The sequence below is a fragment of the Anguilla anguilla genome, chromosome 5 (assembly GCF_013347855.1).
Source record: "Anguilla anguilla isolate fAngAng1 chromosome 5, fAngAng1.pri, whole genome shotgun sequence".
Taxonomy (NCBI): Eukaryota; Metazoa; Chordata; class Actinopteri; order Anguilliformes; family Anguillidae; genus Anguilla; species Anguilla anguilla.
Genome location: NC_049205.1, coordinates 17473751 through 17488911, shown reverse-complemented (window position 1 = coordinate 17488911; position 15161 = coordinate 17473751). Strand labels below are relative to the sequence as shown.

At 46.8% G+C, this 15161-nt stretch overlaps 1 protein-coding gene across 2 annotated transcripts in view; it reads right to left on the bottom strand.

Annotated features, from left to right (window-relative positions):
- Positions 1-13325, bottom strand: part of LOC118227067 (guanine nucleotide-binding protein G(o) subunit alpha) — a 114229-nt gene extending 100904 nt beyond the window's left edge. The window contains exons 1-2 of one of the 2 annotated variants that reach the window (XM_035417181.1): positions 12764-13325; positions 12510-12552 (exon numbers count right to left, since the gene is read on the bottom strand). In XM_035417181.1, coding sequence (XP_035273072.1) covers positions 12510-12552; positions 12764-12881 — 161 coding nt within the window. In that variant the 5' untranslated portion in view covers positions 12882-13325. The remainder of the gene's footprint in view (positions 1-12509; positions 12553-12763) is intronic. The other variant, XM_035417180.1, reaches the window with a different exon arrangement.
- Positions 13326-15161: the final 1836 nt, after the last annotated feature.

The window sequence follows — 15161 nt, the reverse complement described above, 5'->3', positions numbered from 1 at the left end:
TTTCCCGTAACCCCTGGAAACGCTTCTGAGCGGCGGGGTTTTTTTTGTGTGTGAACGGGTGGGCGTAAGAGCAGCGGGACACTTCCTCCTCGGCCGTCCAGGGGTTCGCTGTCACGCGGCTCGTCCATGCCACTCTAACTCCACTGTAATCCCCGACCCTTGAGTGCTCCGTGGAGAGACCGGCCGGCCGGTTTGGAGTGTTCCAGAACCCTCGCGAACGCCAGCGCTTCAGACCGCTCTAGAATTCAGGCGCAAGAACGGTGTTTATGCATCGCTCACAAACTCTCGTGAGGCTTCACATTGATCGTGTTCCAGATCATTTGTTACAACACATCACCCAATTGCCAGCTACAGGTGAGATCACACTGGGAAAGACATTCGTAAATAAAATGATCCTGTACAAATTAATGGACCGTACACCAATAAATGAATAAATAAATAAATAAATGGCTTAACATAACATAACAATGACGAGAACAGGCCATTCAGCCCAACAATGCTCGCCATTTCCCTGACTAAATCAGTGCTCTGATTACCTACAGACTAGATAGTATCTAACACCGTACTTAGTCCAGTCTTGAAAATCCTCAGAGTTTGCTAGCAAACAGTAGATATTATATTGATGGTTACTGTTACCACCATTATCACTGTGTCACTGTGACTGGGACTCTTTTTTCTCTTAAACACAAACATGGCTTCCAATTTGTTGTAGAACCGCAGTGGCATGTCCATCAGTTGCCCCAAGCTATGCTTATTATGGAAAAAACACCCCTCCTTGGCAACGAACCACCATCCGGTGATGAAAACACGAGAAGTCAGAAAGCGAAAGGCCACGTGTTTCTTCCACCCGCGAGCTCAGCCAGCTGATTTCACTAATTTAGTTCCACCCCCCGGCTGAGGAACTGTGCCAATGAGCACATTCAGGTGATCAGAGCAAAAATACTGGATATTTCTGAACCAGGACTTTCCCCCGCTCTGCCACCATTTTGTTTCCCCGCACGGTTCTTTTCCGTTCAGGCTCCAAAGGTGCCATTAAGACCGGGCGAGTAACGGGCTGGGGATTTGCATGCGGCTCCGCCCGCGATGCAAAGAGGGATGCAAAGCTTCTGGTCGCCGCGGCACGCCGGAGCAGCATGCCTGGAAACGCGGCTGGCCGGCCCCTGTTTCGCCGAAGGGCCCGGGGGGGCCTGGGGGGGGCCCCGCTCTGATGACGGACGACGCGCGCGCTCAAACCCAGACCCGCGAGGAGGGGCGAGCACACGCACGCGACCGCGCGAAAGGGCGACGCGAGTAAGGAGAAGCCTCGCCTGTGAGTCACTGCCGAACGCGGGCTTAATTAGGCAGCACACGCAGAAATAACGACCTTTTAAAAGACAGGACCGGAGAGTACGAGGAGGGCTCTGGGGGGCAAAGAGCCAGCTGTTCCCTCCTCGTTTTTTAGCGGGTTACGGAGGCTCCCGAGCCGGTCAGGATATCTATGGTCTCCTTAGCCGCCGTTGCCGTGGACAACAGACAGCCTGTGATGGGTTCTGATATCTACCGTGGCAAAAAAAAACACGCCCCCCCCCCCTGCCTAAAATGAGTCCTCGCTGGCGATGTGGCGGCAGGCCCGAGCTGCCAGGCCAGATCAGCGCACGGCGGGCCGAGCGGGAGAGATTACGGTAATGGGCCCGGAGCGGCGGGGCCGGGTCGGGCTCGGCCGCGTTTGTTCTCGATCCGGTCGGTCGCCCCCCATCACGTCACCGGAGGTGGCTGTGGTGACCTTCTAACACCAATACTGTCCCCGCTCTGACCGCCAACAGGCCTGAGAGTAAAACCACAGGCAGAGTACAAGACACAGGCGGGGATGAGAAATGTATGTGTGTGTGTATGTATGTATGTATCTATGTATGTATGTATGCATGCATGCATGTATATATGTATGTATGTATGTATGTATCTATGTATGTATGTATGCATGCATGCATGTATATATGTATGTATGTATGTATGTATGTATGTATGTATGTATGTACTGCATGTATGTATGTATGTATGTACTGTATGTATGTATGTATGTATGTATGTATGTATGTATGCATGCATGCATGTATATATGTATGTATGTATGTATGTATGTATGTACTGCATGTATGTATGTATGTATCTATGTATGTATGTATGTATGTATGTATGCATGCATGCATGTATGTATGTATGCATGCATGCATGCATGTATATATGTATGTATGTATGTATGTATGTATGTATGTATGTATGCATGCATGCATGTATATATGTATGTATGCATGCATGCATGTATGTATGTATGCATGCATGCATGCATGTATATATGTATGCATGCATGCATGCATGTATATATGTATGTATGTATGTATGTATGTATGTATGTATGTATGCATGCATGTATGTATGTACTGTATGTATGTATGTATGTATGTATGTATGTATGCATGCATGCATGTATGTACTGTATGTATGCATGCATGTATGTATGCATGTATGTGTGTATGTATGTATGTATGCATGCATGTATGTATGTATACCAGTTAATACCAGAGGTTTTGTAATTATTCTGCCCATCTATTACTGTTGTTTTATTTGTCATCTCTGCTCTGGCAGCATTATGAGGTCATAGCAGTAAAGCACCTTCAATTTGGAGAAAATAAAAGTTAAAATTGAGAAATTGATTAGAGTGAGGAAAGGAGAGCCTAGAGACAGAAAGAGGGAAAAGAGTGAAGATGAAAGACGAGCATACAAAGAGAAGAGAGGCTCGTCGGAGATGAGAGGAGAACAGTGGGAGGGAGCAGGGCGAGGAGAAGAGGATAGGAGGGCAGACAAGACGCAGGAAGGAAAAGTGAGAAGCAGGGGCAGGAGTGGGGAGGCTAGAGCGAAAATAGAATGAGTAAGAGAAAGCAAGAGATAGAGAGAGAGAGAGACAGAGACAGAGAGCGAGAGAGAGAGAGATAACAACATGGCAACAAGGCCAACAGTCGAATCTCCACCCTTCACACACCCAGATGCAGTGAATCAGAGCTTCCTCTTAGTACTGGCAAAGCACGGAGAGAGAGCACAACCACTGAGCTGACCCCAGCAAACTGAACATTCTTCTTTCCGTCTGTGCTTTTCAACCCTTTTTCTTTGTCATCCTCCCTTGTTTTGCCCGTTACCCGCTCTCTGACCTGGCTCCATCAACAACAAAAAACCCAAAATTTCCAAAAGCCACCAAGCCCACACAGCCTGAGGACTCCTACTCCTACACCACGCACCCCCCCCCCCCCACCATCCATCCATCGAGGATGGACAGGCGGGCAGGAGGTCCAACAGCCATGACCCCCTACACCAATTCCCTCAGGGGCAAGAGAAGGCTCCCTCTTCCTGCCGTGCCCCACGTCCGTCCGTCAGTCCCAGAGCCGGCCGCTCCACACCGCTGCATCTCACCAGGTCTTTGCTGCGCAGCTGTCGACAGCCAGAGAGGCGGCGAGGCTCTCCGTGGGAAAGGGAGAGGCTCTGAGTCACTGGGGATTAATCAGAGGGCTTTCTGGTGCTTGTGTGTTTAGCGTTTTTGTTTTTTTAGATCCATACGGGTGCTGTAACGTTCCGGGTCTCCCGCTGACGGAAACTGCCACAGGGTCGACCTTTCCAGTGGCCAACCTGGCCAGGAAATGACCCGCCCCCCCTCACCCCATACGGGTCAACAAAGAGCCCATTCCCCTTCATCTGCTCCAAACACAGCCAACCCAGTCCATCCCTGGACCAAACCCACCCAGGGGAGGGAAACCCTAACCCTAACCCTAACCCTAACCCAACCCAGTCCATCCCTGGACCAAACCCACCCAGGGGAGGGAAACCCTAACCCTAACCCTAACCCTAACCCAACCCAGTCCATCCCTGGACTAAACCCACCCAGGGGAGGGAAACGAGGGTTCAGTCAAGGCCTCGAACCAGGGATCAGAACCTCTGTTCCTGAAGGGCTTGCTGATGCGCGCGAACACAGGGAAGCCGCTTGATCGGATGTGCAGAGCCTTTATCTGCCAGCATAGAAAAAACCATCAGAGACTGCATCCCAATGCTCTGAAGTACCGTCTACTGTTCGTCTGGTCACTGAAGCGACTGCTGATTGACAAGGCCAGATTTTTGCCAGATTCCTTTCAGCTGTCCCGGATCTACAGATCAGGTGAAGGATCCAAGGAAGGATGCGACACTAGGTTCTTCAGACACAGCCCAGAGACTTGTAAAAAGGAGGAGGGGCCACATGCCCCACCTTTGGAAGCCGACCAACCACAGGAATTCTCAACCAATGACTTACTGTATCTCAACCAATCACAGCAGGTCCTGATGAAGACTTAATTCAGAACAGTTGTGCATCACACAAAGCTACACCTACTTTAATGTGCACAACTCAGTTACGGATTCTGCTTCCTATTGTGAACAGTCCCTGGGTGTAGACAGACACTTCAAGCTTACAAAGTGACATTAAAGGTCACGTGACAAACAAACCTGCACTGCCTCCCTGCCCAACGCAAAAGGATATAAAAATCGGATGTCACACTGTACTTTAAAAAAAAAAGATAACTTGAAATAAATGAATACGCTAAGCAGTAAAAAGCAAGGAGGATGTATTGTAATTGAGAACACAGGTCTCAGAGGACACACGGAGCAGCGGTATTAAACTATAGCCCGGCTCTATCAATCACAGCCACCAGCCACGCCGTTCGAGCGGTCCAATTATACCTGCGCTGTCAGAAATCCCCAGCATACCGGCGCTATTTTTACTTTTCCGCCGTTGTTGTGAATAACGCCGCTATTTCGCCCTGCTATTAGCGGCCGCTGCCGCCGCTGACCCGACCGGTGTTCTGTGTCACGCCGGCTTTTTTTTCCGGCGCCGGCTTTTTTTGCATAAAGCGGTCGAAGCAAAACAAGCGGCGCTCGCGTCACCTGGGGTTTGCAAATACCCCGCCGGCGGAAACCGCGCGAAAAGGGAAACAAGACACGCGAAGAGCGCATCCCTGCGAAAGACGCGCGGTACGGTACGCGTGAGCGTCCGAGCGGTGCTGGATTATTAATGGCGCGACGGCCGCTCGCGCACGCCGTCCATCTCGGAGGCCGGAAGGCTGCGGTTTGGATCCCGCATCTCTTTCTCTGCTCTCCCTCCGCTCCGATTGGCCCTCTGGGTTAAGTGGGCGACAGGCCCACTCCCGTCCATTACGCGATGGGGGAAGGGCAATGCGATCTTATCATGTGACGACGCTCAATAATTTTGCACAGACAGACGGCGGGGCAAAATCATTCTGGGGAAAGAGATATGTGACCTTTCTAGAGCAGGGAAAAAAAAACCTCCCTAATAACGCTAAATGATGTAAACGCGTTTATCGTCCTGGAAAAAAAAACCCCCGTAGGTACCGTGCCTTCAGGTTTCCTGTTCACGGGGGCGTGATATTTTGCTGCAACAAAAAAAACGCAGTCTTCTGTCGTTTTTTTTTAAACTGCGTGCTCCTGCCAGCTGAAAGAAGAATGGCTTTGCGAGCGCGGTGCACCGCTCGGAAAAGAATTCTTATTATCCGTCGCGCACATTCCTGCCGCCGCGCGAACACAAAGGCCGCGCCGGTCCCCGGGGCCCAATTAGCGCCGCGCGTGGACATCCTGCGGGTTCACCCAGCGCCCCGCGCCAACGCCCGCGCGGCTCCCGGGGCCGCCACGCCCCGGCGCGGCGCGGCTCAGAACGCGCCGCTGGCCCGCCGAACAAATTAAAGGCGCCGGTTCCTCCTCGGACAAAAAAACCGAGACACGGGCAAGGGGCGCAGCTGGGAATGCTGGGCCCTCTGAGAGAGTACTGCTCTGCCCCCCCCCCCCCTTTTTTAAAATAAAAAGCTGTGGGCCCCTAGAATCGCCACCGCCCTTTCACCCCGCTAGCGACGGCCTTGGATACGAGCGCTAGCGCGCGAGCCTTTAAGCGCACATTCAAACGGCAGACGATGATGCGAAAGGGTGGGCGTGCCTCGAACTACGCCGCTGCGCTAACAAGCCGTCCTCATTCTTCTTAGGACAGTGTGGGTTTCCTAACAAATACTACGACAATTCATAGGAAAAATGAACAAAGGCTTTTTCGCATAGACATTATATGAGATAGTGTGTAGAGTGATAGGATGTTGTACATCGCACTGTTATGGCGTATTGCATTCGATTATCACGTACTGACGTAGTGAATTGGTGTTGGCCAATCCTGAACTGCATTGAAGTATACAGTAATGTAGAATGTACCAAAGTGGGGCACATGGTACAGAGGTGGTGTATATCCTACTCAAATGATGCACATGATATTAAGATGGTGTGTATTTTGTAAAGGTGATGTATGATATACTTACTGTAGATGGCTGAGATTACACTATAGTGATTACACTATATACACTGTATACTAAGATGGTTCATGCTATAGTGTGCAAAGATAGTTCATTTCACAGTATTATATAGACAACCACGTTAAAGATAGTGACTATTGCAGTATACAGAGATGGGAGAGATTACAGTATATGCTTTGTCATACAGTATACTGATAAAATGGATGCTATTAGTACGCTGATATTGTTTTTACATTTACTGCTGCACCCTCAATCCACAATGTCACACAAGCCAACGTCGCACAGTTTGCCCAGCTCTTGCTGCTGCTCAGTTACACTTCCTCTTCCTGCAGCTGTCGACCTCACATCAAACCAGGAAGTGCAAGCGCGTCCTGTCAGTCTAACAAACGACAGCCCACCTGGAACCCTGGCATTCAAAGCTGCTCCAGAGAAACAAAATGGCTGATGGCCAACAAAAGTCTAATGTTGAGTTCCAGTCAAAGACTAGAGTAGTTTACTTTGCTTTGTCATCAATCATACTGGATGTACAGAATACGATGGCATGGGCAGCCATATTAGATCTACAGAATATGATGCCATCATATCTGCAACCTGCATCACCACTGTAAACTCTGCTGTTACTCTAGGACATCATGTTGCTGTGAGTGCACGTCCATCCAGGCCACAGAAATACTGAACAGATTAGTTTCTTCCAAAGCGCAGGGACATTTTTTGACCAGCCTGTGAATTCAATAGCCCCATTATCAGCCGAATCACTCCGTGTTTTCTGGAACACAGCTGCCATTGCAGACAGGACTGCGCTCCCATGTGCCACGCCACACTCAGCTTGCATGGCGCCTTATCGAGCGCCAGCAATCGAGGGCACGTCAAGACTGTGCCCACAGCGGGGACTCCAGGCCCGGGATTTCACAATCTGCCAGCTGGATAAAGCCACAGTCCTGTGAACCTGAACAAACACACGCAGAAACACTCACACACACCTGCACAAGTGTGCACACACTCACACACGCAAGCACACAGACATACACACTCACACACACCTGCACAAGTGTGCACACACTTACACACTCACACACGCAAGCACACAGACATACACACTCACACACACCTGCACAAGTGTGCACACACTCACACACGCAAGCACACAGACATACACACTCACACACATGCACACGCACACAAATACACACACTCACATACATGCACACACACACACACACACACACACACACATCTGGTCCCATCGCCCCATTTAATCTCACATCTCACAAGCATACATGAACGCACACACAGGCACATACACACTCACACACACACACACACACGCACAGATGGCACAGGAAGTCCCCCCCCCGCACACATTGGGGAGGAGTCGGTGCAGAGGCGACGCCCCCCGTTCCACGCGGAGTGATTGCCGGCCTCTGCTGTTAAACGTACATTTAATTTCACTAAGTCGTTAAATGTACACGCATGCACACACACACACACTCACAGTACACAGACTATTTGGAATCGTTACACATACAGCAGCAGGACACACACATACACACACACGCACACACAGTACACAGCTTACTTTGGAATCGATACACATACAGCAGCAGGACACACACATACACACACACGCACACACAGTACACAGCTTACTTTGGAATCGGTACACATACAGCAGCAGGACAAACACACACACACACACACACACAGGCAGCAGTTACATACAGGTATGCCTGTACGCATGCATATGCGGAAATACAAAAAGCTACGCTAGGGGAGGAGGAATAGCTTGACCCTTGACCTCTGACCTCACAGGGTATAGGGGCGCTCAGCATGTGTGTACCAACTACAGAAGAGCTGTGGAGAGATGAGGGAAGCATTTTGCAGACTCTTGAGTGCATCTCAGAGTTACTGATATATTACATGTCTCATACTTTTGTGTGTGTGTAAGGGGGGGGGGGTGGCAGTCACCAGGCTTATCACCTAGGTAACAGCTACATCTTTGTCTGCTCCGCTGGTAGAATCCATGTGTGTTTGCCTATCTTAATAAAAAAAATTTTGGCGGAATCTCCAATCACAGCTTTGACTCATTAAAAGGAGCACTTCTGCACTCTCCAGATAGTACCTTCAGACACACTGAACCCTGGGGACCACTCCCCTGCGTTTTAATAGCATTTAAATGCAGGGCGAGCGTGCTCTCTGCAAGCGCAGGCTTCTGCACTCTGTCACTGGTATTTTGACATAGCTGTCAATAGAAGAGATGAATAGGGAGACTCATATAAGCGCAGTTGCTGTTGTGGGGTGGGGGGGGTGGGGGGGGGTGGTTGGAACAAGGATGATTTCTCAGAGGAATAAAAAAAATAAATTGACCAGTTACAAAATGCTTGAGGTTAACAAGCTGTTGTCACGGAGATCACCGGCATCCCAGCGCCTATCCATCTCACCGAAGTCAGATAATTGTTATCATTCATCTGCTTGGCAAGCACCGTGCTACATCTTCCCACCTGACCTTGCTACCGCGCCTCCCGGTTCCAACGTCCAGCACGAGAGCGCAACAGCGGTATTCGTGACAACGATCTGTTCCCATAGCCCAGTGAAATGCGGGAAGGTAAGCACAGCCAGAGCTATAACTGCACTCCAGTGTTACACCAACCCTGGGGAGCGGGTGTGACCCGCAGCCAGGGGAGCAACTGAGGACAGACCCCAGTTAGTCGATACCACAATGACAACTCATTAACCCGAGGACTCTTTACAGGACTACATCTGGGGGTCCTTACCATACATACCTGACTGTGGAATGCCCGTTCAAAATGATAAAGAGCAGCAACCAAGCTTGAGCAATTATGTAAAGACTATCATCAATTTCTTAACTCTGCACAAACCAATACACTTGACACCTTTGGAGATTTCAAGACGTTTACATCATCAGAGAGGAGGTTCAGATAAAACGAAAGACTGGGCACATGTACTGTCAACACCCACAGAGGAACCTTTTCAAAACTATGCCAAAGCAACAACAGTCCAGAGTAAACACAGCTCAAAGACAATCATTGGGAGACAACAAGCCAGTATAAAATATATTATTTTTATTTGCAAAGCCAAACCACAATAGTTTCACCTCATTCTCTAGGTTAAAGAATAATCACATTCAACCACAGCACAAATGCCACAATCGTCCCTCCATTTGCAATAAGAAGTAACATAAAAACACAGATCATAAAAAGAAGAATAAGAATGATAGTAAACAACCTCCATGAATAAAGGTGATTGACAGGCCTTTAACAGTCACACTCTCTGCGCTCTAAAGATATTAATTACATAAAGCATTGCAAAACGAATACTTCTTTGCCAAAATTAGCCACTCTTGTCCATTGAAAGAAATTATTTGTGGCCAATTTGATATTTAAGCTGCCAAAGAGATGAGAAGCTTCAAGATCTCACTAACCTTTTACTGTTGAAAGGAAGAGCCTAGCATTACTTGATATTTGTTTTATTCCATTTACAGACCCTTAACCAGGGTGGTGTATAATGCATGTATCATCACTTCTGTATCACTTTATACAGTTATAGTTTTATTATGGTCATTCAGAGGTATCATGGTCAAGTGCACTGGAGAAGTGCCTTTTGGGTTTCACATCAACAACCATAATCACACACTAATGTTTGGACCACTTCTTCGCACTGCTGCCTCTCTGGCCACTGCTCCAAACTGTTGCTCCATACTGCTGCTCTGACCACTGCTCTGTACTGCTGCTCTGGCCACTGCTCCACACTACTGCTTGGACCACTGCTCTGCACTGCTGCCTCTCTGACCACTGCTCCAAACTGCTGCTCCATACTGCTGCTCTGACCACTGCTCTGTACTGCTGCTCTGGCCACTGCTCCACACTACTGCTTGGACCACTGCTCTTCACTGTTACTCCAACTGCTTCTCTGACCACTGCTCTGTACTGCTTCTGGCCACTGCTCCACACTGCTCCACACTGCTGCTCTGACTGCTGCTTTATGCTACTACCCTAATCACTGCTCAACACTGCTGCTATAGCCACAGCTCCAAGCACCTGAACTATTGTGAAAATAATCATGTGTATTCATGAATGTATTGGTTACTTGAGTACACTTTCACAAACAGTGATTTTCTCTTTTTTTCAATGCAGAACATTGCAAAAAATGTTTTGTCCTCACATATATTTGGACCTACACTCACAACTACACAAAACAATGCTGAAGCTAGGATTAATAAGCTGTTGAGGCATCAATAATTTAACAGAAATTTCTTCAAATTCTTAGAATGGATTTTAAACCACTCAGAGACTTAACAGCACCTGTCATTTATAGAAGACTGCATTATTCATTATCTTTACAATCCATTTCTAAAGCTCTCCAGACTCTTACTCTGGTATTTAAATCAGTGTCACAGAATAGGGAATTCAAAGCTCGCAGCACATTTTGGGATCCAACATATTTATTTTGCATTCGCACAAATTTTAAAGCACAGTAACCTCTCAATGTGGCCACGGCCTTTTGTACTCATAGTCCATATCTCCTGTCTGCATCAACACTATTCCGATCCGAACTGCACCTGCGTTTCCCAGCAACAGCAAAAACATGACGGCCTTCCGAAGACGCCCGAGAGACACCGAACGCCCAGGGTTTTCCCCTCACTCATACGTCGAACAGTACTTGATCCCTAAAAACGAGGAAAGGCGAGTGTGTTCGAAGAGTAACGATTGAGCGCACAGGCGCTGTTGGGCGCTGTCCACCACCGAAAGCGCCTGAAATTCTATGTTCCGTCAATTACAAACGAATATATCTCCGCAGTTACAGCAAAATAGGCTGATTTTACACAATACCCAAATGGAGAATTCTGCCTGTCGACACGGCGGTGCATTAAGGACTTATTCATCTAATAACATGTATGTTTTTAGCGAATAAATCACTCGGAAAATGGCAACACTCCAGCAAGCACTTGGAGCAGAGAGGCGTTTCTTCGTTGAGTGACTGAAGACCTTGCTAATTTCTCTGTATTTAAAACCAGGCGTTTAACCAAACATCATAGCATCGAGCAATGTGTAATATCGGCAATCTAGAGAAAATAGCCTAAATGAAAATAGTCCAATGACTATCCAATTATTTGCACGACACAGATGCTGGTTTTCAAGTGCTACAATTAAACACAGTGTGTAATAGCCAACTAACAGTGGGTAATTGGACAGCACGATTACATCGCTGTCTCTTGCAAATTCATCAACAACATTCGGCAACACAACTATAAAAACCATCCTGGTAAGATTAAAAATCTGGGAGGGAACACTAATCAAAGGTGTGGGAGAAACAGTGTCTGGTACAAGTAATATGGAAATAAAAATGGCCGTATCTTTCGGAGAGGTTCGGGTGGTACCATCTCTGGTGGTGCATTCACACACACACACACACACACATCGTCAACTTGTAACTTAATATGTAAATATTATGATAAAGCTCATCGTATATAAGTTCACAATTTCCAGTTCAGTTTACACGGTTATTTGGCAGCCCAACGAATTAACATGAAAAAAATGCAGAAAAAATGCAGAAATCGCCAGTTAAAAGGGGTTTAGATGTCATATTTTCTGCCAACGTTAAATCCGTATTACAGGCAGATATTCCGAGAAAAAAATCAGAGAGCTAACCCTGAAAACTGCATCAAGAGATCAGACGCGGAGGGGAAAGCGGCACAGATCAAAGAGATAAAAGCATGGTATTAAGATTAATTGAGAGAGGTGTATTTTAATGGCACTCAGCTGGGACATAACTGCTCACGGTTCGCGTTGTATACGCACACAAGCTCTTTCGCTAGACACCAACATGCACCACAAGAAAACCGGGGTTGGCTTTTCAGCACCATTATCGTGAACAGCACACCCATATTTTCCCAGCCTCCTGCCGATTAACGATTAACAACGCTGTCCTTTTTTACCCCGAGCCACAGCCCGCGTTACAGCTCAGCGCACGAATCGCCGCTAAAGCTAAAGGTAATAATTCCTTGAAAATATGGCGGACCTAAGTATTCACCAACTAGGAATGGACAGTGCGGTGGGGGTGGGGTGGGGGGTAGGGGGAGTGCAATCTCAACCCACATTAAAGGCGGAAAGACACTTAAAGCTATAGACTTACTTCATCTGTTTCACGATGGTGCTCTTGCCTGATTCTCCTGCCCCTGTTGAGATAAATAAAAAAATCACTGAGTAAAATGGCTGTCGGTGCTGCATAAATTATTGTTTTAAGGCGGTAAGGGCCATTACAGGAATAGGAAGCCTCTATGTTCTGTTACTGCTCTAACCGCTAGCCTATTATTTGAAACCCGTAAACCGGCACGGACGAGAAACCCGGGATCAGCTCCCTCCATAGCCTACATAATATTATCTTACCTAGCAGGAGCAGTTTCACGTCTTTAGCGGCAGTGATTCCATCTTCCTTGAGGTTTTTCTCAATCGCTTTGCTCCTGTCCAAAGCCGCTCTCTCCTCGGCGCTCAGTGTACATCCCATGATTAGGTGAGCCTCGTCTCTTCTTTCTCTCCAAAACAGGCGAGATACGAAAAACGAGCAATCCTTTTTCCTCTGATTTCTTCCCTATCCCTCTCTTGTCTCTCTCGCTCGCTCTTTCTCGCTCCCTCTCTCTCTCTCGCTGTCTGTCAGCGACTAGCTAAAGCATTAAAAACCGGATTGACGACAGCTGATATAGGCTTGAAACAGGGCTTGTCTCCGTCTCTGGCTCTCTCGCGGTCTCTCTTGAGGGGTAGTTGTGCTTATTTCTCGGGTTGGGGTCTCTATTGGGCGGCGACGACGGCTGCGAGCGATCGCATCGTTCAGCTTGCTGACAATGGAGGAGAAGGAGGGAGAGTGCGCTAGGCTCTGCACTCCTGACAATCTCGCTGACGTCAGGAGCAGTGCAAGCGAGTGAGCGAGCATGCTCGAGCGAGCATCGTGCACCGTTAAATACAGCAGCCACAAGGAAATAACGGATTTTATTTCAATTCATTTTATTTTAAAACGTGTTATACCGTAATAATGAGCTCATTATAAAAAATAAATAAATAAATAAAACATTTTCACATCAGTAATCGTTTTTCAAATATGCGGACTCTGACTTGGGCCAGAGAGGAGTCTAGCTGGTACTGAGAGAGCGGCTGTGTGCGAGCCAAGCATAATCGCACCTAGGTGTGGTCCTACACAAGTCTTGGGAAGAGTTTGTCTGTTCTTTATAACCTTTGAAATATGACACCCTGCACACTTTCCCTACTCCAGCTCATGCTTTTTACAGCACAACTACGAAAAACAACGACAGCGTTATTTTATGATGTTGTGATGATTATAAGTGCTGATGCTCATTTTGTTAATATTGTTGTTTTTAGCTTAAATGGAAGTGTGATGATGATACTACTACTAGGTACTACTATTATTAGTACTACTACTACTACTACAACTCCTACTACTATCATACTACAACTCCTACTACTATCCTACTACTACTACTACTACTAATATTAATAATAATAATGCAGTATAATAATATTAATAATAATAATTGTTATTATCATTATTATTATTATTATTATTGTTATTATTATCATTATTATTATTATTATTATTATTATTATTATTATTACTATTTCAAAAATAATACTGATCCTTTGAACTGATTAATTGAAATCGTCAATCGTCATTAAGCCAGGAAGCACCCTGGTTCTGATATGATTTATTTGCATTCGCTTGACGGACGTATGCACCGTCTGCCGACCCCACACAGACAGACACACAGTTGCAGACGCAGTAGCAGACACGTTGAAAAATATTTCGGAGCACTAATCAATAATTTATCTTCAGTACCACTGTGCACTTAAACGCACTCTCTTGTCGACATCGGCCTACTGTACAGAGGTTCCGGTTCACTGCAATGCATTCCTCAGGAGTGCCTTAGGTGCGTCTCATTCGTCGAGTTCCGCTTCACTGGCACAGCCCGCTGACGCGACCTGGAAGCAAGCTGTGCCGACCTTCCTGTGGTGTTCTTTTAGAATCCAGGTTTTATTTAGCAACAACCCTACATTTATTATAGATAATTGCATTAGATACAGTTTAGAATGAACCATTTGTCTTCCTCTTTTCCAACATCACGGCCTAGCACAGAGGACAAAATACAATCCAAGTTATCTACCCAGACAAACTAATAGCTATACAGAAAAATATTGTGGCTTTTCCTCATACGCCACAATATTTTTCTTGTGTTCGAAACCTTTGACTGCCTTAAAACTGGAAAAAATGCAGCCTTTTTCGAGAGAAAGGTCTTCTGTAGGTAGACATACAAAGGCCATGACCTAAGCTTTGTCTCATAGTGAGTGCCAAGAAGTTGTAGGCCTACCGCTTTACACACGAGACAATTCACCTGCCAGAACAAATCCACGCACATCAAAACGAATCGATACACCCTTGAAACTATATACGCACGATGAGGCGAAACTGGCAGCTGTTCCGAAAGTCACCGGATGGAAAACAGATTCATCAAAGGACTCTGGACAGTCCGTATTTCCAACAGTTTACCTCTATATCGCATTATAAGGACACCCACGGCTATCAATTGCAACGCTTGAGCCTGTGTAAATTTTATTTAGAAAACTGTGTGTCCTTAAGTGTTTTACTTATGAATTAATTCACAAGACAGGACAAACAATAGTACAAGACCTCCACTTTAAACTTATATAGCATTCAAAGGTTAAATATTGACCATCCTTTAACAGCCATGATGACCAGATCTCCATGGTTAGACAATGC